This window comes from Chiroxiphia lanceolata, unplaced genomic scaffold (assembly GCF_009829145.1).
Source record: "Chiroxiphia lanceolata isolate bChiLan1 unplaced genomic scaffold, bChiLan1.pri scaffold_49_arrow_ctg1, whole genome shotgun sequence".
Classification (NCBI taxonomy): domain Eukaryota; kingdom Metazoa; phylum Chordata; class Aves; order Passeriformes; family Pipridae; genus Chiroxiphia; species Chiroxiphia lanceolata.
Genome location: NW_022476524.1, coordinates 36,232 through 62,250, shown reverse-complemented (window position 1 = coordinate 62,250; position 26,019 = coordinate 36,232). Strand labels below are relative to the sequence as shown.

The 26,019-nt window shown below is 67.4% G+C and overlaps 2 protein-coding genes across 3 annotated transcripts; one reads left to right on the top strand and one right to left on the bottom strand.

The window, feature by feature from the left end:
- Positions 1-55: 55 nt before the first annotated feature.
- CCDC130 (coiled-coil domain containing 130) lies at positions 56-3,780 on the bottom strand. 2 transcript variants are annotated; one of them, XM_032677306.1, is made up of 10 exons: positions 3,707-3,780; positions 3,321-3,353; positions 2,805-2,858; positions 2,416-2,498; positions 2,271-2,326; positions 1,905-1,965; positions 1,679-1,821; positions 1,180-1,352; positions 614-752; positions 56-522 (listed from the first exon to the last, which is right to left on the bottom strand). In XM_032677306.1, the coding sequence occupies exons 2-10, from the start codon at positions 3,321-3,323 to the stop codon at positions 146-148; spliced, it is 1,089 nt and encodes a 362-aa protein (XP_032533197.1). In that variant the 5' UTR covers positions 3,324-3,353; positions 3,707-3,780; the 3' UTR covers positions 56-145. The 2 variants fall into 2 exon arrangements, with proteins under 2 accessions (XP_032533197.1, XP_032533196.1); XM_032677305.1 differs by lacking the exon at positions 3,707-3,780 and adding an exon at positions 3,635-3,699 and having other exon boundaries at positions 3,321-3,601.
- A 4,051-nt stretch (positions 3,781-7,831) lies between these two features.
- CACNA1A (calcium voltage-gated channel subunit alpha1 A) lies at positions 7,832-25,692 on the top strand. The gene is given in 25 exon segments (XM_032677339.1): positions 7,832-8,702; positions 13,171-13,276; positions 13,841-13,980; positions 16,180-16,271; positions 16,351-16,503; positions 17,394-17,581; positions 17,966-18,069; positions 18,152-18,267; positions 18,584-18,640; positions 18,776-18,868; positions 19,526-19,735; positions 20,014-20,126; positions 20,801-20,913; positions 21,458-21,589; positions 21,711-21,783; positions 22,254-22,371; positions 22,473-22,540; positions 22,626-22,732; positions 23,164-23,925; positions 24,107-24,244; positions 24,246-24,490; positions 24,823-24,964; positions 25,054-25,183; positions 25,445-25,504; positions 25,582-25,692. Coding segments are annotated over 25 exon segments (3,855 nt in total). The 5' UTR covers positions 7,832-8,418.
- The last annotated feature ends 327 nt before the right edge of the window (positions 25,693-26,019 follow it).

Here is a 26,019-nt window from a genome sequence, read left to right as displayed (position 1 = left end):
GGACACCAGTGCCACCAACACCGTTTAATTTTGGGGTGCTGAGGGGGGTGTATAAATTAGGAGGGGGGGTCTGTGGGGCTGGGGAGGGGTCTGGGTGGCCCCCCCAGACCACCCCCGGGGGGGTCCAGCCCCCCCAAACTGCGGCTCAGGCGCTGTCGGAACCGGAGTCTGAGTAGTCGGCGACGAGGGACGGGGGGGGCGCGGCCCTGGGGGGGCCCGGGAGCGGGGCAGGGGGGTCTCCTCCATCCTGGGGGGCTGTAGGGGGGTCCCCCTCACCCTGGGGGGCTGCAGGGGGGTCCCCCCCAGCGCTGGTGTTCCCCGGGGGGGGTCCCTCCGCCCCTCCGCTCTCCCTCCTGCGCACGATGCCGAGCCCGGCGGGGGTCGGGGTGGGGGGGCCGGGGGGTCCCTTGGGTGCTCGGATCCCCCCCCCGAGGGGCCCCCGGGTTTTCTGGGGGGTCCCAGGGCTGAACCAGGGCCGGTGGGAGATCTCGGAGCGTTTCAGCCGCTGCTTCTCCTCGTAGGCTGTGGGGGCACAAGGGGGGGGGGGGGTCACCGGGGCGGGCCGGACCCCCCTGAGCCCCTCAAAATCGCCCCCCCCGGCCCCCCCACGCACAGTCGGGGGCGCGCAGGGTGAGCAGGGCGGCGAGGCGCCGATCCTCCTCCTCCTCCCGCAGCAGGGGGATGCTCAGCCCGGCCCGAGCCCGAAGAGCCGCCGCCTCCTCCTCCTCCTCCCGCAGCGTCCGCTTCTCCTCCTGGGGGAGGGAAACCCCCGCGGGTGAGGGGGGTGGGCCAGAGACCCCCGCACTGGGTGGGTGGGGGTCCCAGAGCCCCTCCGAGCCCCACCTGGGGGGGGTATTTTGGGGTCCCAGGCTTGGGTGAGAACCCAGTGTTGGGCTTTTGGGGGGCCCCGAGTCCCCCCTGTGGATGGTTGGAGGTGCCGGGTGGATTTTTTGGGGGTCCCAGCTCCCCCCATCACCCACCCCCGGGTGCATTTTGGAGGTCCCGGGGGGGTATTTTGGGGTCTCAGAGCATTCCCAGGCTTGGGCAAGAACCCAGCGTTGGGCATTTGAGGGGTCTTGAGGCCCCCCCTCAATGGGTGGTTGGGGGGGTGCCAGGTGGGTTTTTGGGGGGGTCCCAGATCCCCCCCCACCCCTGGGTTGGTATCAGGGGGTCCCTCACCCGGAACTGGCGGCGCAGGCGGCTGTTGAGCCCAAAGTCGTCCCTCCAGGCGTCCTGGGCCTCCTGCAGCCGGCTCAGGGTGGGGGTCTCGCGCTCCAGGACCCCCCGGTCCTGCACCCCGTGCTCCAGGCGGAACATGGGGTCGAGGGCCAGGCGCTCCTTCTGCTCCGGGGCTGGCAAAGGGAACGGGGCAATGGGAGCACTGGGAGCACAGGGGATCCTGCACCAGGCGCTCCTTCTGCTCCGGGAATGGGAACTGGGAGCACTGGGAGGAACTGGGAGTGACTGGAGCTGACCAGTGGGGCTGGGACTGGGCCTGAGTGGGGTTACTGGGCCATACTGGGGTTACTGGTGTTGCTGGACTCACAGGGGGCCAGGCCTGGGCGCTGTCCCGGGGGTCCCAGTGCTCCTCCTGGGACTGACTCACTGGGGGCACTGGGACTGGGCCATACTGGGGTTACTGGGCCATACTGGGGTTACTGGGCCGTCCTGGACTCACAGGGGGGCGGGGCCTGGGCGCTGTCCCGGGGGTCCCAGCGCTCCTCCTTGCGCCGGGCCCCGCTCACGATGACGTAGTCGCAGCTCGCGGGGTCCGTCTGCAGCTCGATGTGGTTCACGCACAGGTGACACTTCATCCGGAACCTGGGGGGGGGGTCCACGGCTCAGGGGGGGCCCTGGGGGTGTCCCCAGGTGTCCCCAGAGCTCGGGAGGGGTGTCACACCCACCTGTACACGGGGGTGGTGTAGTAATTCCCCACCTTCTTCTTCTCCGCGTTGTACCTGACGCCTGAGGGAGGAGGGGTGGGAGTGGGGGGGTCAGACCCACCCCTCAAAGGATTTCAGGGCCCCCCTGACCACCCAAACCCCCTGGGACTCACCAAAACACCCCCCGCCCCCAAAAACTCTGCTGCCAGGTCACTTGAATGCCCTGATCCCCCTCAAAACCCCTCAGACAGACCCTCCCCAAAAACCAACCCCTGACATCCCCCAGCCCCCCCAAACCCCCAACAACCTCTCCCTTACCCCCCAACCCCCCCAGAACCTCCCCAACACCCCCCTGACACCCCCAAATCCGCCCCCAGCCCCACTCACCCATCCCGATGTGGTTCTTGCACCCGTCGCACCAGATGTTAAAGGGCATCTCGAACCTGGGGGGGGGGCACAGGGAGGGCTTAGGGGTGTCCTGGGGACCCCCCAGCTGTGCCAGGGGCCGTTTTGGGGTGTGTCCTCCCCTCACCTGATGACCAGGATGCCCTGGGAGAGCTTCCGGGCGCGCTCCCGCAGGGGGTGGCTGTGGTGGTACTTGTTGAGGGAGCCATGCTGGGGGGGAAAAAGGAGGCGTCAGGGGGGTCCACAGCACCCCAAAAACCCCCTGAACCCCCCCTGGCAGCCCCCCAGAACCCCAAAAACCCCTTAACCCCAAACCCCCCCTGACAGCCCCACCAGCCCCCCCAAAACCCCGACACCCTCCCCAGCCCCGCCAAATCCCCCCTTACACCCCCCAGTTCCCCCCAAACCTCCAAAAATCGCCCCTAAACCCCCCCAAAATCCCCCCTGACACCCTCCCAGCCCTCCAGTCCCCCTCCCCCCAAATTCTCCCCAGCCCCCCAAACGCCCCTCACCCACCTTGGCAGGGTCGAAGTCGGGGGGGTAGTACTTGTTGGTGCCCTTGCGCTCGCCCTGGGGGGACATTGGGGGGTCACAAGGGGCCCCCCGGTGGCGTTGGTGGCCCCACGGTGGCACCAGTGGCACCAGTGGCCCCAGGGTGGCCACGGTGGCCCAGATGCCTCCGGTGCAGCCACAGTGGCCCTGGTGGCCCCAGGGTGGTCCCGTGGTCCCGTGGTGTCCCGGTGGCCCCGACGTGGCCCCGTGGTGGCTTCAATGCTGCTGAGGTGGCCCCAGTAGCCTCCTGGTGGCCCAGAGGCCCCCGTTGCAGCCACGGTGGCCCCGAGGTGACCCCAGTGCACTCCCCGTGGCCCAGTGGCCCCGAGGTGGCCCCAGTAGTCCTGTGGTGGCCCCGGTGGCCTCAGGGTGGCCCCGAAGTGGCCCTGGCAGTCCTGTGGTGGCCCCGGTGGCCTCAAGGTGGCCCCGATAGTCCTGTGGTGGCCCCGGTGGCCCCAAGGTGGCCCCGTCCCCACTCACCATGGCCGAGGGTCTCTGGAGCACAGGCAAGACCTGGAGGGGACGAGGAGGTTACTGGGGAGCCCCCAGTTTGTACTGGGACAGGGACCCCTTCCCAGTATGGGGGTAATGGTCACTGGTCTGCACTAGGGCCGCCCCCCTCCCCCAGTTTGAGGTCACTGGTTTATACTGGAGTCACTGGTCTGTCCTGGGGTTACTGGTCTATACTGGGGTCTGTCCTGGGGTTACTGGTCTATACTGGGGTCTGTACTGGGGCTCCCTGGTCTATACTGGGGTCTGTACTGGGGGTCCTCGGTCTATACTGGGGTCTGTACTGGGGTCCTTGACCCATACTGGTCTATACAGGTTTATATTGGTCCCCCCCGTCCCCCCAGTTCCCCACGAACCTCTTCCGGCTCCGCTGCTCAGGCCCCGCCCCTTCCTTTGCGTCACCGCGCGCTGATTGCTCCACCAGCGGCCGAGGGGCGGAGTCTTCAGGGTGGCCCCGCCCCTCCCGCAGCCGCCCGTTTGCGACCCCTGGCGGCACCGCAGAGCCGTGGCTTACGGCGGCCCTTAGCAACGGGGGCCATAGCAACGACTGGTCCATAGCAACTAGGGTCCATAGCAACTAGGGCCCATAGCAACGGGGGCCATAGCAACGACTGGGCCATAGCAACTAGGGTCTATAGCAACTAGGGCCCATAGCAACGGGGGCCATAGCAACGACTGGGCCATAGCAACTAGGCTCCATAGCAACGGGGCCCATAGCAACGGGGCCCATAGCAACGGCAGGACCATAGCAACCGGGGCTCCATCTCAAGGTGGCCCATAGCAACGGGGCCCATAGCAACGAGGGTGCATAGCAACGGCAGGTCCATAGGAGCAGCAGGACCATAGCAACGGGATCTCCATAGCAACTGGGCCCATAGTAACAGGGCTCCATAGCAACGGGGGTCTCCATACATACGGGGGGTCCATCGCAACGGGGATCCATAGCAATGGGAGTCTCCATAGCAACGGGGCCCATAGAAATGGAGTCCATAGTAACAGTGGTCCATAGCAACAGGACCATCTCCATAGCAATGGGACCCATAGCAACACAGTCTCCCTAGCAACGGGGGGGCCCATAGCAACCTGGAGCACCCAGAGCCCCCCCAGCCCCTCCCTGTATGGGATATCCCCCCCCACCCCCGAGTTCTGGGGTCTCCTCACTATCCTCTCCCCCAGGTCCCCCCACGGTGTCCCCCGGTCACATCGGGGCCCCCCCAGCACCCTCAGTCCCCCGGGGGGTGACACAGGGGTGCCACAGCCCCCTTCGTCACCCTGGGTCCCCGTGGGGGTGGCATTGTCACTGTCCCTCTGCTGTGGGTCCCACGAGGGTGGCAGTGTCCCCATCCCTCCGTGTCCTCATGGGCCAGTGGTGTCCCCTTATGTCCCCATGAGAGTGGCAGTGTCCCCGTCCCCCCCCATCCCCCCGTGTTCCCGTGGGGGTGCCATTGTCCCCGTCACCATCCCTGTCACACACCTGCCACCACCGTCCCTGTCCCCAGCAGGTGACACCGCGGTGGCCCCGGTGGCCTTTGATCCGTCCCCGTGGGCGGGCGCTGCCTCATCACAGGGGCCCGCTAATGAGCCACCGCCTCATCACGGGGACCCGCTAATGAGCCACCGCCGGGCCACCGTGGCCCCGGGGCCACCCCCGTGTCCCCACGGCCACGTCTGACACGGACCAGCCCAAGGGACATCCAGGGGGACACCGGGGAGACACGGGGAGGACGTGGGGTTCTGGCAGCCCTTGGGGACAGCAGGGCTCGGTGTCCCCACAGTGGGACACACGTGTGACGTTGGCAATGGCCCAGGGCAAGTCCGAGCAGGGGAAAGTTCTGAGTCTGCGATTTGGGGCCACACCGGAGCCACCGACATGCGGGGACCGGAGTGGCAGCGCTGGCACACGCGTGTGGGGCCATGTACACACATGTGGGCACATGGACACATGTGTCAGGCCATGCACACACATGTGGGGCTGTGCACACATATATGGGGTCATGGACACATGTGTCAGGCCGTACACACACATGTGGGGCTGTGCACACATGTATGGGGTCATGGACACATTTATCAGGCCATGCACACATATGTGGGGCTGTGCACACACATGTGGGGTCTTGGACACATGTGTCAGGCCATGCACACATATGTGGGGTCATGTGCACACACGTCAGGCTGTGCACACACATGTGGGGCTGTGCACACACATGTGTGGGGCTGTGCACACACACATGTCAGGCTGTGCACACACGTGTGGGGCTGTGCCCACACATGTGGGGTCTTGGACACATGTGTCAGGCCATGCACACATATGTGGGGTCATGTGCACACACGTCAGGCTGTGCACACACGTGTGGGGCTGTGCACACACATGTGTGGGGCTGTGCACACACACATGTCAGGCTGTGCACACACGTGTGGGGCTGTGCCCACACATGTGGGGTCTTGGACACATGTGTCAGGCCATGCACACATATATGGGGTCATGTGCACACACGTCAGGCTGTGCACACACGTGTGGGGCTGTGCACACACATGTGTGGGGCTGTGCGCACACACACGTCAGGCTGTGCACACACGTGTGGGGCTGTGCCCACACGTGTGGGGTCTTGGACACATGTGTCAGGCCATGCACACATATGTGGGGTCATGTGCACACACGTCAGGCTGTGCACACACGTGTGGGGCTGTGCACACACATGTGTGGGGCTGTGCGCACACACACGTCAGGCTGTGCACACACGTGTGGGGCTGTGCCCACACATCAGACTGTGCACACACATCAGGCCATGCACACACGTGTCAGGCCATGCCCACGCTTCAGACCGTGCACACGCATGTCAGGCTGTGCACACACATGTCAGGCTGTGCCCACACATCAGACCGTGCACACACGTCAGGCCCTGCCCACGTGTCAGGCCATGCACACTCATGTGGGGCCGTGCACACCCATCAGGCCATGCACACACATCAGGTCGTGCACACACATGTCAGGCTGTGCACACACGTGTCAGGCCGTGCACACACGTGTGAGCTGACCCCGAAAGCCCCCAGAGCCCAGAGGGTCCCCCTGGCCCCCCCCGGGGTTTGGGGTCCCCATCTCACAGGTGACACTCGGGGTCCCTTTTGGGGACAGTCCCTGCTCGGGGTCCTCCCACTGGGGACAGTCCCCGCGGGGGTCCCTGGTGACCCCACACCTAGTGCCGGGGGGGGGGGTCCGGGGGTGTCCTGTGCCCCCCCCGCGGGTGTCGCGGGGTCGCGGTGGCCCCGGGGGTGACACCGGCTGTGCCACGTGCGGCCGCTGCGGCGGCGCCGGGACAAAAGCGGCGCCGGGACAAAGGGCCGTGACGTCACCGGGGGCTGGGGGGCACCCCCTGACCCAGTTCGGCCCGTTCGGGGGGGGGGTGAGGGCGGGGGGGGTCGAGGGGGGGACCCCACGGAGGGGGCGTAACGCCATGGGGGGAGGGGGGGCACCGCTGCCCATCCCCCGGGGGGGTCGGACCGGGGGGGGGGCTGGGGGTGAGAGCGGGGTCACCGCGGGGGGAAACTGAGGCAGCGGCGGGGTAATTAAACCCCGCTAATTAATTATGGGGTAACTAAGGGAGGAGGAGGAGGAGGAGGAGGAGGAAGGTCCTGGCAACTGGGGGAAGAAGGAGGAGGGGAGGAGGAGGGGGAGGAGGAGGAGGAGGGGGAAGGAGGAAGGTCCCGGGTATTGGGGAGCAAGAGAGTAGGAGGAGGAGGTGGCAGAGGAGGAGAAGGAAGGTCCCGGGTACTGGGGGACAGGAGGAGGAGGAGGAGGACGAGGAGGAAGGTCCTGGGCACTGGGGGGGCAGGAGGAGGAGGAGGAGAAGGAGGAGGAAGAGGAAGGTCCTGGGCACTGGGGGGGCAGAAGGAGGAGGAGGAGGAGGAAGAAGAAGGTCCCGGGCATTGGGGAGCAAGAGGAGGAGGAGGAGGAGGAGGAAGGTCTCGGGTATTGGGGGGGGAAGAGGAGGGGGAGGAGGAGGAGGAGGAGGAGGAGCAGCAGCAGCGCGAGCTCTGCCGCAGCCCGGCCCGATGGGCCCCGTCACCCCGCTGCTGCCGGGGGGCTGACGGCGACCCCCGCCCGGCCCCGCCGCCCCGAGGGGGGGGTCCGCACCCCCACCGTCCGCCGCCGCCTTTTTTCTATCGATCCTTTGGATTTTGGGACCATTTGGGGATTTTGGGGGGATTTTTTTACCTCCCCCCCTTTCTCACTGATGCTCCGGGCCGGGGGCGCCGGGATGCGCTGAGCGAGCCCCGGCTTTTTCTGTCTCCCCCCCCCCACCGCCCCAAAATTACCGCAACCCCCCCCGGGGGGGCACCGGGAGCCGCAGCGCCGGGACCCCCGCACCCCGCGCAGGGGGCACCGCGAGCTGCAGCGGAGGGACCCCCCCATCCCACCGCGGGGCACCGGGAGCCGCAGCGGGGGGACCCTCCCAGTCCCGAGGCACCGGGACCACCCCTCCCACCTCTCCGGGGCACCGCGAGCCGCAGCGAAGGGACCCTCCCGCGAAACCGGGGCACCGCAGCGCCAGGACCCCCGCAACCCGCTCCGGGGGCACCGGGACCCGACCCCCCCCGCACCGGGAGCCGCAGCGCCGGGGACGCTTTTACACCGGGGGTGCCCCTCGAAACCCCCCGCACCGGATTGCGGGGGGGGCACCGCAGCAGAAGGACCCCCCCCACCCCCACCATCCTCCGGGGCACCGCAGCGGAGGGACCCCCCCCCACAGCGGGGCACCGGGAGCCGCAGAGCCGCGACCCCCCCGCTCCAGGACACCGGGAGCCGGAGCAGAGGGACCCCCGCACCCCGCTGACACCCCCCAAATCCCGGGGGTCCCCCCCCCTCGCCGCACCGGCTCGCGGGGGGGGGCCGCGCCGCCGCACCGAAGGATGCTCGGGATGCCGGCCCCGCTCTGAGCGCCCCGCGCCCGGTCGGGACGAACTCCGACCCCCGCCCCCCCCCTCGGAGGATTTAGGGGGGGGCCCATGGGATGTGATGAGCTCCTCGGCGGTGCCGGCCTCAGCAGCGTGACCCCCCCCCCGCGGCGGGATGGCTCGTTTCGGAGAGGAGGTGGCGGCCCGCTACGGGCCCGGCGGCGGCGGGAGCGGCCCCGGGGCGGCGGCGGGGGGCCGGGGCGCGGGAGGGGGTCCTCGGCAGGGCCCCCCCGGGGCGCAGCGCCTCTACAAACAGTCCATGGCCCAGCGCGCCCGCACCATGGCCCTGTACAACCCCATCCCGGTGCGGCAGAACTGCCTCACCGTCAACCGCTCGCTCTTCCTCTTCAGCGAGGACAACGTGGTGAGGAAATACGCCAAAAAGATCACCGAATGGCCATATCCTTTTGGGGCTGGAGGGGGGGAAACCCCCGCGCCGGACCCCCCCACCCCACCCCCGGGATCGGGGCAACCCGGCCCTGGCACCCCCCGCACCCTGCGAGGGGGGAGCTGGGACGGGCACGAGGACCCCCCGGCCCCCGGGCTGCATTGGGGTCACCGTGTCCTGCATTGGGGTCCCCAGTCCTGCATTGAGGTCAGCGTGTCCCGCATTGGGGTCCCTGGTCCTGAATTGGGGTCAGCGTGTCCCGCACTGGGGTGCCCAGTCCTGTATTGGGGTCACCGCATCCTGCATTGGGGTCGCCTGGGCTGCATTGGGGTCACCATGTCCTGCACTGGGGTCCCCAGTCCAACTTTAGGGTCTCCAGTCGTGTATTGGGGTCCCCAGTCCAACTTTAGGGTCTCCAGTCCTGCATTGGGGTCACCATGTCCTGCATGAACTCTCCAGGTCCATATTGGGCTCTCTCCGTCCTGCACTGGGGCCTCTGTCCTGCGTTGGGGTCCCCAGTCCCATATTGGGGTCCCTTGGCCTGCATTGGAGTCTCCAGTCCCATATTGGGGTCCCCTGGCCTGCGTTGGGGTCCCCAGCTCCATATTGGGGTCTCCATGCCCTGTCCCCGTCCCCCTGTCCTGCATTGGGGTCTCCATCTCCATTTTGGGGTCACTATGGCCTGCCTAAACTCTCCAGATCCATACTGGGGTCACCAGCCCCATTTTGGGGTCCCAATCCCCAGAGCTTCATCCTCTGACCCGCTCTGGGGTCCCTCTGACCTGCAAGAGGGTCCCCATCCCCAACCTCCTTTGGGGACCCCATTTCTGTGTCCTGCACTGGGGTCCCTGTCGCTGTCACATGTCACCTCTCCAGCCCCATATTGGGGTCACCAGCCCCACCTTGGGGTCACCATCCCTGGCCTGTATTGGGGTCCCCATGTGCTGCATTGGGATCCCTGTCCCCCTTTTGGGGTCACCACTCCCTGTGACCCTCATTGGGGTCCCTGTCCCCCCTTTTGGGGTCACCATGTGCTGCATTGGGGTCCCTGTCCCTGCCCTGCATGAGGGTCCCCAGTCCCATAATGGGGCCCCATCCCCACGTCCCTGCACCCCACAGCCCCCCCGGGCCCCCCATCTTCATCCCCTCAGGGTCCCCCCAGGCTCAGGGGTGTCCCCAGATCCGTCCTCCTCCCCCAGTGGGGTGTTTGGGGGCTGTTTTGGGGGGGCTGCAGCTCCTTGGGTTCTGCCAGGCCCCTTCCCCCTTCTTCCTGCACCCCAAAACCCTCAGCCAGCAACAGCAGCACCCCAAAAGGGACCCCATCACCCCAAAAGGGCCCCCGTCACCCCAAAATAGCCCCTGTCACCTCTCCTGGCAGCCGGGGGGGGGCCCTGCATGGGGTGTGGGGGGTCACCTCACACTTTTGGGATGCTGTTGGGGGTACCATGAGATTTGGGGACACCCCCCGGCACCGGGGGCAGTTTGGGGGTTCGGGCAGCCCCCTCGGCACATCCACGGTGCCGCGGTGACCCCGAAATCGGGGGGGGGGGGGTGCGGGGAAGGGTCTGGAGGTGCCGGATCGGGGGGTGCCGATCCTGGGGGGGGTCTGGGGGTGCCGGATCGGGGGGTGCGGGTCCCGGGGGGAGTCTGGGGGTGCCGGATCGGGGGGTGCGGGTCCCGGGGGGGGGGTGGTGGCCGCACCGTTTTGTGCCGCAGCGGGACCGGCAGCGCCGTGCCCGGGGCGCGGGGCCGCGCGGTGGGGAAGGGGCGTCGCGTTGGCACCGGGGAGGGGCTTTGGGGGTGCCCCGGCGTGCTGAGGGGGGTGTGCGGTGATGCATCACCCCCCCACACCCCGCGGCCCTGCGGGTCCCATCCTGCGGCACCGGAGCCTCCCACGCCGGTCCCGGGGCGAGGGGGCGGCGGGAGCCCGGGGGATGCTCCCGGGGATCCCAAAATCCAGCCCGACAGGGACCCCTCCGCTCCGGGAGAGGGGGAGGGCACAGAAAGGGGGGGCGGGGGAGACCCCTGAGCGTGGTTTGGAGGGGCAGAGCCCCGTGGTTAAGGAGCTGTGCTGGGCTGGATTGGTGCTGGATCTGGGCTCGATTGGTGCTGGATCTGGGCTCGATTGGTGCTGGATTGGTGCTGGATCCCTCCTGGATTGGTGTTGGATTGGTGCTGGATCTGGGCTTGACTGGTGTTGGATTGGTGCTGGATCCCTCCAGGATTGGTGCTGGATCCCTCCAGGATTGGTGCTGGATCCCTCCCGGATCCTCCCGGCTCGGTGCTGCATCGCGGTGCCGCTGCCCTGGTTCTCACCGGGCTGTGCCAGGAGCTGTTCCGGGCCGGATACTGGCACTGGATCCCCGGGATGTGCCAAGGAGCTGTGCTGGAAAACTGGGCCATGCCAGGACCCATGCCAGGGATACCAGCACTGGATCCCTGGGCTGTGCCAGGGGCTGTGCCAGGGACACCGGCGCCGGGAGCTGTGCTGGAGAACCAACCCATGCCAGGGATACCAGCACCGGATCCTCGGGCCGTGCCAGGGAGCTCTGCCGGGGCGGGTACTGGCACCGGGAGCCATTGCCGGATCCCCGGGCTGTGCCAGGGAGCTGTGCCGTGCCGGAGAGCGGCACCGGATCCCCGTGCTGTGCCCGGCAGCGTGGCCGTGCCAGGGCCTGGGGCTGTGCCCGGTAGCTGTGCCAGGTCACTGCGCTGTGCCGGAGCCACGCCGGGGCCACGCCAGGGCTGTGCCCAACGGGGTGGGGATGCGGGATGGGGGGATTATGATGGGGCAGAGGGATGGGGCAGCGGGATGGGGCAGCGCGGTGGCCGTGCCGGGTGCCCTGCGGTGCCGGAGCTGTGCCAGGGCGGATAAACGGGGTCGGGTGGCTGTGCCCGAGTGCTGGGCTGGGCTGGAGAGCTGGACTGCGCCAGGGGCTGCGTGGGATGGCTGTGCCACGGCGGGATGGCAGAGAGCCGTGCTGGGCACCTGTGCCACGCTGGGTATCTGTGTTGGGTGCTGTGCCATGGTGGGTATCTGTGTGGGATCCTGTACCATGGTGTGTATCTGTACTGGGTCCTGTGCCATGGTGTGTATCCGTGTTGGGTGCTGTGCCATGGTGGGTATCTGTGGGATCCTGTGCCATAGTGTGTATCCATGCTGGGTCCTGTGCCATGGTGGATATCCATGCAGGATCCTGTCCCATGCTGTGTATCCATGTGGGATCCTGTGCCATGGTGGATATCCATGTTGGGTGCTGTGCCATGACAGCTATCTGTGTGGGATCCTGTACCATGGTGTGTATCCATGTTGGGTGCTGTGCCATAGTGTGTATCCATGCTGGGTCCTGTGCCACGGTGCATATCCGTGTGGGATCCCATGCCATGCTGGATATCCATGTGGGATCCCGTGCCATGGTGGATATCCATGCTGGGTACTGTGCCATGCTGTGTATCTGTGTGGGATCCTGTGCCGTGCTAGATAACCATGTGGGATCCTGTGCCATGCTGGATATCCGTGTGGGATCCTGTGCCATGCTGGATATCTGTGTGGGATCCTGTGCCATGCTGGATATCTGTGTGGGATCCTGTGCCATGCTGAATATCCATGTGGGATCCTGTGCCATGCTGGATATCCGTGTGGGATCCTATGCCATGCTGGATATCCGTGTGGGATCCTGTGCCATGCTGGATATCCATGTGGGATCCTGTGCCATGCTGGATATCCGTGTGGGATCCTGTGCCATGCTGGATATCCATGTGGGATCCTGTGCCATGCTGGATATCCATGTGGGATCCTGTGCCATGCTGGATATCCATGTGGGATCCCCTGCCAGCCCCAGTACCAGCAGCCACCCCCTCCTCGGCCGCAGTGGGGCCAGGACCAGACCCGACCCCATCTTTGTGCCCATCGGTGCCACCCCGGGCAGGGGCACCACTGGGGACGTGGGGCAGGACACGGGTACTGCTGGTGGCACAGGGACACAGGACAGGGGACAGGGACACGGGACAGGACACGGGGATGTGGGGCAGGACAGGGGCACTGCCGCCGTGCCGGGGATATGGGACAGGACACGGGGACACGGAGCAGGACAGGGCCACCACCGCGGGGCCGGGGCCGCCCTCCCACCGCTCCCGCAGCCCCCCCGGCGGGTCCCCCCGGCCCGGTGCCACCCCCCTCCCTCCCCGAGGTGCCCGCGCGGGTCGCGGCGGGTCCCGCTGTCCCCGGGGCGCTCTGATCGCGGTGGCCCCGCCGGGCACGAGGCTCGAGCCGCGGCCGCCGCGGCGCTGCTTTGATGAGGGAATTAATTAACGAGCTGTCGAACAAGCGGTGCCGACACCGGGGGCACGGGTGAGGGGGGAGGGGGGCGACACCCCCCCGCTTTGGGCACCTCGGGACCCCTCTACTGCCTCGGTTTCGCCGTTTTGGGGGGGGGGGGTCCCTCAGCCCCGTGGTTTCCTTGACTCGCCCCCCCCCACTCCTTTTGAATACATGATTTTAGCCACCATCATCGCCAACTGCATCGTCCTGGCGCTCGAGCAGCACCTGCCCGACGACGACAAGACCCCCATGTCGGAGCGGCTGGTGAGGGGGGGGGCTCGGGGAGGCACCCCCGGGGCTGGGGGAGGGTCCCTGGCACAGCGGGGAGGGGACCCTGCCGTCTCTGGGGGCTCCAGAGGGAGACCCTGGGCATCCCTGGGGTTCTAGGGAGGGTCTCTGCACCCCCCCAGGGTTCCAGTGGGGGTCCCTGACCACCCTGGGGGTGCAAGTGGGGGGGTCCCTGAGGCTCTGCTGGGGGTCCCTGCTCACCCTGGGGGCCCCACCGAGTGTCCCTGACCCACCACGGGGTCCCTGCCGTGTGTCCCTGTCCCCCCCAGCGTGGGCAGCAGGCCGGGGGTGGGGGGGTTACCAGCCCACCCCCAGCCCACGAGCCGACCATGAGTCCCAGTTCCCCCTGGACCTGCCGCTGTCCCAGTTTCCTCCTTACTGGGAATCTGGGCCATGCCGGGAGCGGCACCACCCCCGCCCGGGGCCACCAGGGGGGCTTGGGGGGGGTCGGGCCCTCACCCCGAGGTGGGGGGGGGCGCTGGGGGTGCCTGTGACCCCTGTCACACCTGTCCCCTGTCACCTGTGCCCCCCCGTCCCCAGGACGACACGGAGCCGTATTTCATCGGCATCTTCTGCTTCGAGGCCGGGATCAAAATCATCGCCCTGGGCTTCGCCTTCCACAAAGGCTCCTACCTGAGGAACGGCTGGAACGTCATGGACTTCGTGGTGGTGCTCACGGGGTGAGTCACACCTGGGGGGGACACCTGGGGACACCTGGGACACATCTGAGGACACCTGGGGACACCTCGGGGTGGGACACACACGTGTGAGCATCATGGACTTCGTGGTGGTGCTCACGGGGTGAGTCACACATGGGAACACACCTGGGGACACACCTGGGAGTGGGACACACGCGTGTGAGCGCCGTGGACTTCGTGGTGGTGCCCATGGGGTGAGTCACACCCGGGGAAACACCTGAGGACACACCTGGGGACACACCTGGGGTCACCTGTAGAAGGGGGGCACTTGGACACACACAGGTGGGAATGTCACGGGCTCCGCTGTGGCGGAGCTGAGGGACCCCTGGGAGGGCACGGGGGGACACACCGGGGTGTGGGGCGTGGGGCAGGGGTGTGGGGTGCAGGAACCCCCCCCTGCACCCACCCCTGCAGCGGCTGTGCCCCCACACGTGTGTCCCACGTGTGTCCCACGTGTGTTCCTCGTGTGTTCCTCGTGTTCCTCGTGTTCCCACGCCTGTGCAGGGCCGCGGGGGGGGCCCAGGGGGGGGCCGAGCAGGGGGGAGGGGGCGTCAGTCGGGGCCTCTCGGCTCGTCCTGTCCCCGTGTCCCCGGGGCCTCTCGGCGCTGTCACAACGTGTCCCCCGCGGTGTCACTCACCGGGAGGCACCGGCGGCAGCTCAGAGACCCCCCCGGACACAAAACCCTCTCCCTCTCCCCCCACGTCCTGAGAGACCCCCCGGACACAGAACCCCCACTCCCCCCAGCCCAGCACCACAACCTCAAAGCCCCCCCAAACCCAGGGCCCCCCCCCCGGCCCCTCCGGCCCTGCCCACGTGTCCTTCACTCGCCTTTGGGGGGGAAACTGAGGCGGGGGGGGCCTGGGGCTGGTTTTGGGGGGGCTCGGTGGGCTGAGGGGTTCCCTCTGCTCCCCCCCCGCCCCCTGCCCCCCACTCCGCACCCCCCCCAGAAAAAGAGGTGAAGGGAAGGGGGGAATGGGGGCAAAGGGAAGGGGATCCAAGTGGGGGAAATGGGGTGAATGAACTGGGGGGCCTGGGGGTGATGAGCTGGGGGGACTGGGGGTCACCGGCGCTGTCTGGGGGTGGCACAGAGGAAGGGTCCGACCCGTTGCCATGGCAACAGGGGGCCGTCCGCGGCACCAGGAGGCGGGGGAGTCGTGGGGACAGAAACGAACCCCTGGGGGGGACAACCCCTGACCCCCTCGGGATCCTCGGGGACCTCGCTGGCCGCCACCTTCCCCCCCCCTCCGGGGCTGCACCCACCCGGCCGTGCCCACCCGGCTCTGGCACCGCCGCCGCCGTTGGCACCGGCACCGGCAGCGCCGCCGGAAAAAAAGGGACTAAAAATATCCCCGAGCTGGAATTGCCGCCCCCGGCACCGGCACCGGCTGCGGCCGCGGGCACGTGGGGCTGCGGGGACACGGGGAGGGGACACGCGGGGAGGGGGGGACACACGGGGGAGCTCCTGGTGGCCGCGGGCTCGTGGCCCTGCAGTGGGGGGGAGCACGGGGGGGCTCGTGGTGGCCGTGGGCTCGTGGCTCACTAGTGGGGACAGAGCGGCTCATGGTGGCCAGGGGCTTGTGATGGCCCTACAGTGGGGACACAGCAGCTCACGGTGGCCTCGGGCTCGTGGCCCTGCAGTGGGGATGTGGGGGTTTGCGGTGGCTGTGGGCTCGTGGCCCTGCAATAGGGGGGGGCACGTGTGGGGGGCTGGTGGTGCCGCGGGGTCGTGGTGGCCTTGAGGAAGGGGTTAATAGGGCAGTTTGTAGGAGCTCATGGTGGCCACGGGCTCATGGCTCTGTGGTGGGGACACAGCGGCTCGTGGTGGCCACAGGCTCGTGGCCCTGAGGCAGGGGCTAATAAGGGGTTTGTAGGGGCTCGTGGTGGCCGTGGGCTCGTGGCTCTGTGGTGGGGACACAGCAGCTCGTGGTAGCCATGGGCTTGTGGTGACCCTGCAGTGGGGGGGACACCGGGGGGCTCGTGGTGACCGTGATGGTGCCCTGGGGCTTGTGGTGGCCCACGGAGGGCCGTGGTGGCCACAGTGGTGGCACAGCCTGTGAGGTCATGTGGCTGGGGGAGGGGATGTGGTGGCTCTCAGTGGCCGCAGTGGCCCAGCCTCGGGGGGGGTTCCCACCCCAGGAGGTTCCCCCTGCCCGCTGACCCCCCTCGTGTCCCCCCCGCAGCATCCTGGCCACGGTGGGCTCCCAGTTCGACCTGCGGACGCTGCGGGCCGTGCGTGTGCTCCGGCCCCTCAAACTGGTCTCGGGGATCCCAAGTGAGTGCCCGGGGGGGGGCTTTAGGGGTCCGGGGGAGGTCTGGGGGGGGCCGTGGCCGCTCAGCCCCGCCTGCCCCAGGTTTACAAGTCGTGCTGAAGTCCATCATGAAGGCGATGATCCCACTGCTGCAGATCGGGCTCCTCCTCTTCTTCGCGATCCTCATCTTCGCCATCATAGGATTAGAGTTTTATATGGGCAAATTCCACACCACCTGCTTCGACCTGGTCACAGGTGGGGGCTGCACCTCCCCCCCAGATCACCCTCAAACCCCCTGAACCCCCTCCCGACCTGGGGGTTCATCAACCCCCATCAACCCCCCCCCCGGCAACCATTCCCGACCCCCTGAAAACCCCACAACCCTCTGCAAACCAATATGGGTATCCCCAAATTCCCTGCACCCCCTCAAATTTCCTGCACCCCCCACAACCATTCCCGACCCCCTGGAAACTCCCCAACCCTCTGCAAACCGACATGGGCATCCCCAAATTCCCTGCACACCCCTAGGCCCCCTTAAATCCTCCCAAACCCCCTCCAACCCCCCAAACCCTCCCCAAACCCTTCCCAAACCCCCTCCAGCACCCCCCATACCCCACAAACCCTCTGGAACCCCCCTTAACCCACCCTGAATCCCCTCAACCCCCCGTGAACCCCCCCAAATCTCCCCCCAAACCCCCTCTGCCCCCCTCCCTGCAAGAGTTTTCCCCCCCCCCGGGGTGGGCTCGACTCCTGCCATGGGGCTGGGAGCGGGGCTGGGGGGGGTAGATCCTCCCCCCTCTCCCCAAATCTCCGCGGGCCCGTGGTCGGTGCTGGATTTGGAACGTCCTAATTCCTGCTCTCCCTTGATGAGGCCGTTAATTGGCCGTGGCTATTTCTGTCGGTGCCCTGCGGCGGGGAGGGGGGGGTGTCCCGGGGACAGAGGGGCGTCCAGCCAGGTGAGACCCCACCCTTGTGCCCCCCTCCCAGACGAGATTCATGTGGAGGTCCCGGACCTGCCCCAACGGCCCCGCGGGGAGGGGGGGCACGGGGGGGAGGTCCTGGGGACAGCGTGGGGGGGTCCGGAGGGACACAGGGGGGTCCGGCCAGGTGGGATCCGCCGTCTGTGCCCCCCCTTACCCCCCCAGATGAGATCAAGGTGGAGGTCCCGTGCGGGACGGACGAGCCGGCGCGGATCTGCCCCAACGGCACCAAGTGTAAGAAATATTGGGAAGGGCCCAACTACGGCATCACCCAGTTCGACAACATCCTCTTCGCCGTGCTCACCGTCTTCCAGTGCATCACCATGGAAGGGTGGACCGACCTCCTCTACTATGTGAGCCCCGGGCCCGTCCCGGGGGGGTTTTGCCCCCCCACGGGCCCATCCCGGGCTCCTCCCTGTCCCCTCCCGGGCCCCTCCTTTCCCCCATGGGAGCTGCCTCCTGTCCCACCCCGGGGCATCTTCTGTCCCATCCCCCCCTTCCCGGGTCTTCTGGTGTCCCACCCTGGGTCACCCTCTGTCCCCGCGGGCCCCCCCGTGTCCCACCATAACTTCATGTGTCACTCGTGGGACACCCCCCCTCCCATTTTGTGGGACACCCTCCCAGTTCATGGGACCCCCTGGGAACACCCCCAGCTCATGGGACCCCCCCATCTCTTGGGACACCCTGGGACCCTCCGATCTCACGGCATCTCCTGCGCCCCCCCCCCGCCCCCCCAGAGCAACGACGCCTCAGGGAACACTTGGAACTGGCTGTACTTCATCCCTCTCATCATCATCGGCTCCTTTTTTATGCTGAACCTCGTGCTGGGGGTCCTGTCCGGGTAAGCGGCGGCGGGGGGGGGGGGGAAGGGGTGGCTTGGGGGGCTCCCCCCGGGCTCCCCCCCTGACCTGGGGGGTCCGCAGGGAGTTTGCCAAAGAGCGGGAGCGGGTGGAGAACCGCCGGGCGTTCCTGAAGCTGCGGCGGCAGCAGCAAATCGAGCGGGAGCTCAACGGATACATGGAGTGGATCTCCAAGGCGGGTGAGGGGCGGGACCCCCCCCCCGAGACCCACCCGGGACTCTCCATACCCTCCCGACCCTTATAAACCCCCGCAAAGCCCCTTAAACCCCTCCCGAACACCCTAAACCTCCTTAACCCCTTAAACCTTAAACCCCTCCCCACCTCCCTAAACAACGCCATAGTCCCTTAAACCGCTCCCGGTGCCCCCCAAACCTCCCCAAACCTCTTCCAACCTTTCCCAAACCTCCCCCAACCTTTCCCAAATCTCCTTAACTCCCCCCTGGACCTCCCTGTGACCCCCCCCCCGGCCCCCCTGAGCCCCCCACTTTCCCTCAGAAGAGGTGATCCTGGCCGAGGACGAGCCCGAGGCAGAGCCCCGGCGCCCCTTCGATGGTAAGTTCGCAGCCCCCGCTCCCCCCATCCCCACTCCCTCTCCCCGGGGGCTCGGGGGCGGCCCCCCCACGAGGAGGGGGGTGCAGGAGGGACCCCCCCGGGTGACGGCCGCCCCCCTGTGCCCCCCCCCTGCGGGAGCTCTCCGGAGGGCCACCAGCAAGAGGAGCAAGACGGACCTGCTGAGCCCCGAGGAGGGCGAGGAGCAGCTGGGGGACATCGCGGCCATGGGTGGGTGAGGGGCACGGGAAGGGCAGAGGGGGGTGGGTCTTGGGGGTGTCAGCTGGGGGGAGGGGAATGGGAGGGTGACAGGGGTGGAGGGGGATGGGGGGGATGGAGCAGTGGGTGGGTGATGGGAGGGTGGGTTAGGGAGTAGGTGGTGGGTGATGGGTGATGGTTTCGGGGGTAGTAGGTGCTGAGTGACAGTTTAGGGGGTGGTGGGTCATGGAGTGAGGATTTGGGGGCAGTGGGTGCTGGGTGACAGTTTGGGGGGGCAGTGGGTGGTGCGTGATGATTTAGGGGATGGTGGGTCATGGTGTGAGGATGTGGGGGTGGTGGGTGGTGGGTGATGGTTTGGGGGGCAGTGGGTGCTGGGTGAGGGTTTAGGGGGTGGTGGATCATGGGGTGAGGGTTTGGGGGGCAGTGGGTGCTGGGTGCCGTTTTGGGGGCTGGTGAGTACTGGATGACACTTTGGGGGGCTGGTGGGTGATGGGGTGAGGATTTGGGGGGCAGTGGGTGTGGGTGACAGCTTAGGGGGGGGTGGGTCACGGGGTGAGAGTTTAGGGGGCAGTGGGTGCTGGGTGACACTTTGTGGGGTGCCGGGTGCTGCTTTTGGGGGGGGGAGGCCACGGGGGTGACGAGCCCGTCCCCCGGGGGGTGTCCCTGCAGGGTCCCCCTTTGCCCGTGCCAGCCTCAAAAGTGCCAAGCTGGAGAACTCCACCTTCTTCCACAAGCGGGAGCGGCGGATGCGCTTCCACATCCGGCGGATGGTGAAAACTCAGGCCTTCTACTGGACCGTGCTCAGTCTGGTAGCGCTCAACACCCTGTGTGTTGCTATCGTTCACTACGACCAGCCAGATTGGCTTTCCGACTTCCTCTGTGAGTCAGCCCCGGGCCCCAGAGCCCCCCCGAGCCCCCCCACCCCGAGCCCCCTGGACCCCTCCAGCTCTTGTGACTCCCCCCCAGCTTGTGGGACCAGAACCCCCCAGACCGTGGCATTCCCCCAGTTTGTGCCCCACTGTAAAAACTGGGCCGGAGTAAACCCATGACGCCCACCCCCATCTCCCGTCTCCTGGGACTCCCCAGCTTGTGGGACCCCCGGGACCCCTCTTCAGTGTCCCCCCCCTCAACGCCACTCCCTCCCTTCCCCCCCACAGACTATGCAGAATTCATTTTCTTGGGACTCTTTATGTCCGAAATGTTTATAAAAATGTACGGGCTGGGAACGCGGCCTTACTTCCACTCGTCCTTCAACTGCTTCGACTGTGCCGTGAGCGAGGGATGGGGCGGGAACGGGGTGGGAACGGGGCTGGGCTGGGCTGGGCTAACATGGGATGGATTGGGATGGGATGGGATGGGATGGGGATGAGAACAAGAGTGGGATGGAACGGGGATGGGGTGGAATGAGGTTGGGGATGGGATGGAATTGGATAGTTTGGGTTGGTTTGGTGTGGGATGGATGGAATAAGATAGGATGAGATGGGGCTGATGGTTTGGGGTGGGATGGAATTGGATAGTTTGGGTTGGTTTGGTGTGGGATGGATGGAATAAGATAGGATGAGATGGGGCTGATGGTTTGGGATGGGATGGAATTGGATAGTTTGGGTTGGTTTGGTGTGGGATGGATGGAATAAGATAGGATGAGATGGGGCTGATGGTTTGGGGTGGGATGGAATTGGATAGTTTGGGTTGGTTTGGTGTGGGATGGATGGAATAAGATAGGATGAGATGGGGCTGATGGTTTGGGATGGGATGGAATTGGATAGTTTGGGTTGGTTTGGTGTGGGATGGATGGAATAAGATAGGATGAGATGGGGCTGATGGTTTGGGGTGGGATGGATGGTTTGGAGTGGTTTGGGATGGGATGGGATTGTTTGGGATGGGATAATTTGGGATGGGATGAGATGAGGACCATCCTGGGACACCCTCCCTCCCCCATCCCAGGTTATCATCGGAAGCATCTTCGAGGTGATCTGGGCTGTTGTGAAGCCGGGAACATCCTTCGGGATCAGCGTCCTGCGAGCTCTCAGGTTACTGCGCATCTTCAAAGTCACCAAGTGAGTCCTGCGGCCCCCGTGGCCCCCCCACCTCCCCCATGTCCCCAGGTCCCTCCATGTCCCCACATCCCACCATGTCCCCAGTGTCCCCATGTCCCCCCATGCCCCTCCATGTCCCCCCATGTCCTCCTGTGCCCCCTGTGCCACTCCATGTCCCCCCGTGTCCCCAATGTCCCTGTGCCCCCTGTGCCACTCCATGTCCCCCCGTGTCCCCAGTGTCCCTGTGCCCCCTGTGCTCCTCCATGTCCCCCCATGTCGCCAGCATCCCCATGCCCCTCTTGTGCCCCTCCGTGTCCGCCCCGTGTCCTTCTGTGCCCCCGTGTGCCCCTCCATGCCCCCCCTGTGTCCCCATGTGCCCCCTGTGCCCCTCCATGCCCCCCCCGTGTCCCCATGTGCCCCCTGTGCCCCTCCATGCCCCCCCTGTGTCCCCATGTGCCCCCTGTGCCCCTCCATGCCCCCCCTGTGTCCCCATGTGCCCCCTGTGCCCCTCCATGTCCCCCCGTGGCCCCTTGTGGCCCCCTGACCCCCCCGTGCCCCCCCACAGGTACTGGGCTTCCCTGCGGAACCTGGTGGTGTCCCTGCTCAATTCCATGAAGTCCATCATCAGCCTCCTCTTCCTCCTCTTCCTCTTCATCGTCGTCTTCGCCCTTTTGGGGATGCAGCTCTTCGGGGGACAGTGAGTGACCCCCCCGGGCACCCCTGGGACCCCTCTCAGAGACAGGGGGGTCTCTGTGCCCCCCCCCCTGTCCCTGACAGGGGTGGGGCACCCACTGCTGCCCCCCCAACTTTCCTGCCAGGTTCAATTTTGACGACGGGACCCCTCCCACCAACTTCGACACTTTCCCAGCAGCAATAATGACGGTGTTTCAGGTGGGGACCCCCCCCAGCCCGGCCAGGGGGGGCTCCTGAGGGGACACGGGGGGGGCATGGGGGGCACAGGAGGACGTGGAGGGATGTGGGGGGGCATGGAGGGATCTGAGGGGACACAGGGGGCACGGGGGGACAAGGGGGACCTTGGGGGACACGGAGGGATCTGAGGGGACATGGGGGGACATTGGGGGACATGGAGGGACATGGAGGAATGTGAGGGGACACAGGGGGCAGGGGGGCACAGGAGGACACGAGGGACAGGGGGGAACATGAAGGGACCTTGGGGGACACGGGGGGCACATGGAGGAACACCGGGGACGTGGACTGATGGGGGGCACAGGGGGGCGTGGGGGGACATGGGCTGACAGGGGGCAGGGGGAGACCTGTGGGGGCAAAGGGGGACACCCCGGGGGGTGTCCCCGGGGCTGGGGGAGAGTCCCTGCTGCCCCCACGGCTCCTTCCTCCCCCAGATCCTGACGGGGGAAGACTGGAACGCGGTGATGTACGACGGCATCAAATCTCAGGGCGGCGTCAAGGGGGGGATGGTTTTCTCCGTCTACTTCATCGTCCTCACTCTCTTTGGCAACTGTATCCTTGGGGTTCCTGGGGGGGAGTCCTGGGGGGTCCTGGGGGGTCCTGAGAGGGGAGGGGCTGCCCTGGGCCCCCACTTTGCCTTGACATGCCCCCAGACACCCTCCTCAACGTCTTCTTGGCCATCGCGGTGGACAACTTGGCCAACGCGCAGGAGCTCACCAAGGTGGGGGGTCTGGGGGGCCTGGGGGTCTGGGGGGACCTGGGGGGCCCTCTGGGCCAGGCTGGACGTGGTGCCGGGGGCTTTGCAGGATGAGCAGGAGGAGGAAGAAGCTGCCAACCAAAAGCTGGCGCTGCAGAAGGCGAAGGAGGTGGCCGAGGTCAGCCCACTCTCCGCGGCCAACATGTCCGTCACCATGTGAGTGCCCGGAGCCGGCCCGGGGAGAGCCCGGAGCCAGCCTGGATCCGGCCTGGATCCATTCCAGAGACACCGGGGATCCATCCCAGATCCATCCCCAATCCATCCCAGATCCATCCCTGATCCATCCCAGAGACACCGGGGATCCATCCCAGATCCATCCCTGATCCATCCCAGATCCATCCCTGATCCATCCCAGAGACACCGGGGATCCATCCTGGATCCATCCCAGATCCATCCCGGATCCACCCCAGCGCCACCCCAGAGCCATTGGGGATCTATCCCAGATCCACCCCAGAGCCATCCCGGATCCATCCCAGAGCCATCCTGGATCCATCCCGGCTCCATCCCAGAGCCATCCCCAGTTCCACCCTTGACTCCCTCCCACCCCACCCCACCCCAACCCCCTCCCTTCCCCCCCCGTCCCGCAGGAAGGAGCAGCAGAAGAACCAGAAACCCTCCAAATCCGTGTGGGAGCAGCGCACGAGCGAGCTGCGGAAGCAGAACCTGCTGGCGAGCCGGGAGGCGCTTTACAGCGAGCTGGAGCCCGAGGAGCGCTGGAAGGTGCCCTACGCTCGCCACCTCCGCCCGGACATGAAGACCCACCTGGACCGGCCGCTGGTCGTGGACCCGCAGGAGAACCGCAACAACAACACCAACAAAACGCGCCCCGGCGGCGGCGGCGGAGACCCCCCCCCGCCGCCCGACCCCCGCTTCGCACCGCTGCGGCAGCCGCGGTACCCCGACCCCGGCGGAGGAGCCCCCCGGCCCGCAGAGCCCCCTCCACCCGGGGGGGTCCCCCCACCCCATGGGCGACGCCCCCGCAGCCGGAGCCGGGAGCCCCCCGAGCGTGATCCCAGCGCCGAGCGCGGTTTTGGGGGGGGGGACGGGGGGGAGCGGCACAAACCGAGGCACCGGAGCCGCGACGGCCGCGCCGGGTCCCCCGAGCGGGAGCACCGGAGGCACCGCGGGCACCGCAGGGCGACGGAGGAGGGTGAGGAAGGGGCGGCGAGGACCGAGAGGCGCCCGAGGCACCGCGACGGGGCCCGGCCGGCCCGGGGGGACGGGGACGGGGAGCAGCAGCAGCACCACGGGGACGGAGAGAGGCGGCGGCGGCACCGGCACGGGCCGCCCGCGGGGTACGACGGAGAGGGCAGGAGGGAGGACAAGGAGCGGCGGCACCGCAGGAGGAGGTGAGGGAGCGCGGAGGATCCCCCGGGGTTGGCGGGACCCCCCCCAGAGCTGAGGGCTCCTCTGGATCCCAACAGAGACCCCAATATCCGTTGGCTCTCCCGGCTCTGTGTCCCCCCCGGAGCTTTCCTGGGGGTGCCGGGGGGGTCCGCTCTAAGCCCCCTCCTCCCCCCCTCCCCCCAGGGAGCAGCAGATCCCCCCGGTGCCGTCGGGCCCGACGCTGTCGACCACCCGCCCCATCCAGCAGGACATGGGGCGCCGGGACCCCCCCGTGGCCGAGGACATCGACAACATGAAGAACAACAAACTGGCCACTTCCGAGCCCCCCGCCCCCCCCCGCCATGGGCAACCACACCCCCTGCCCCGCCGGGGCCCCCCCGCGCCGGGTCCCCCCCCCCACGACCACCACCACCATCAACCCCCCGCCCCCCGAAAACAACCTGGTGGTCACCAACCCCGCCCCCCCCAACAACAACAACCCCTCCAAGGGCGGGGGGAAACCCGAGCACACGGCCGTGGACATCCCACCCCCCTTCCCGCCGCCCCCCAGCAACGCCCTGGTCCAAGGTAGGGGGGTTTGGGGGGGCCGGGGAAGGGGAGGGGGGGGGCAGAGGGTCTGGGGAGTCTGAAAGGTCCGGGGCATATGAGGGATGTGGGGGTCTGAGGGCTGGGGGTGATCTGGGGAGTTCAGGGGGTCCCGGGGGGAGGGGGTGTCCAGGGGATATGAGGGGGTCTGGGGGGGTCCAGGCGGTTTGGGGGGGGGGGGTCCGGGTGGTCTGGGAGGTTCCGATTGTCCGGGTTGGGCAATGCAGGGAGTTCAGAGAGTCCGGGAAGTTCTGGGCGATTTGGGGGTGGTCTGGGGGGGGGGTCCCTGACACTGCCGCCCCCTCCCCCCGCAGTGAACAAGAACGCCAACCCCGAGCCGCTGCCCCGCAAGGAGGAGGAGGAGAAGAAGGAGGAGGAAGGCGACGGGCAGGACGAGAACGGCCCCAAGCCCATGGTGCCCTACAGCTCCATGTTCATCCTCTCCACCACCAACCCGTGAGCGCCGGGGGGGGGGAGTCGGGGGGAATCGGGGGGGGCTCTGGGGGGGTCGGGGGGTGCCCCCACACTGTCCCTCCCCCCGGCAGGTTCCGCCGGCTGTGCCACTACATCGTGAACCTGCGGTACTTCGAGATGTGCATCCTCATGGTCATCGCCATGAGCAGCATCGCCCTGGCCGCCGAGGACCCCGTGCAGCCCAACGCCCCCCGGAACAACGTGAGACCCCCCCCGACACCCGCTGGGACCCCCTGGGGCTGGTCTGCAAAGGGGGGGACCCCAAAATACAGCCCAAAGCCAGGGGGGGTCTCACAGACTCTGTGCTGGGTCTGAGAGCCAGAGAGTGGCTGAGGGGTGACGGGCGGTCCTGGGGGGTGCTGGGGGGATGATGGGGGGCTCCAGGGGTGCTGAGGGGTCCCAGGATGCTGAGGGGTCCCGGGGGCAAGTGTCCCCATCCATCTCCCCCCACCCCACCTCCAGGTGCTGCGCTACTTCGACTACGTCTTCACGGGGGTCTTCACCTTCGAGATGGTGATCAAGGTGAGCGCAGGGTGGGGAGTCCCACAGGGTGGGGGTGGGGTCCCTTGGCACCCCCTGACCCCTCCCTCCCCCCGCAGATGGTGGATCTGGGGCTGGTGCTTCACCAAGGTGCCTATTTCCGGGACCTGTGGAACATTCTGGATTTCATCGTGGTCAGCGGGGCCCTGGTGGCCTTTGCCTTCACGTGAGTCTGGGGGGGACCCGGGGGGGGGATACGGGGGGTGGGCACCTCTCCCAGTGCCTCCCCAGTGCCCCCGGGGGGGCTGTGCCACCACCCACTCTCTCTCTCTCTCTCTCTCTCTCTCTCTCTCTCTCCCTCTCTCTCTCTCTCTCTCTGTGTCGCTTCAACGTCCGTCCGTCCGTCCGTCCTCGGCCGTTTGTCACCGCGTTGTGTCGTCCTGTCACCGTCCCCGTGGGGGGGGGGAGGGAGGGAGGAATAACCTGCGAGTAAGGGAGGAGGAGGAAGGGCCTAGGGAGGGGTGACAGAGCCCTGAGGGGCTGACGATGCCCTGAGT

What these genes read in the sequence shown, in the direction of transcription:
- CCDC130 (XM_032677306.1), bottom strand. An exon ending in GCCTGCGCCGCCAGTTCCGG is followed by an intron (nt 753 to 1,179) that starts GTGAGGGACCCC and finishes TCCCTCCCCCAG; the next exon opens with GAGGAGAAGCGGACGCTGCG. An exon ending in CACCCTGCGCGCCCCCGACT is followed by an intron (nt 523 to 613) that starts GTGCGTGGGGGG and finishes GTGCCCCCACAG; the next exon opens with CCTACGAGGAGAAGCAGCGG.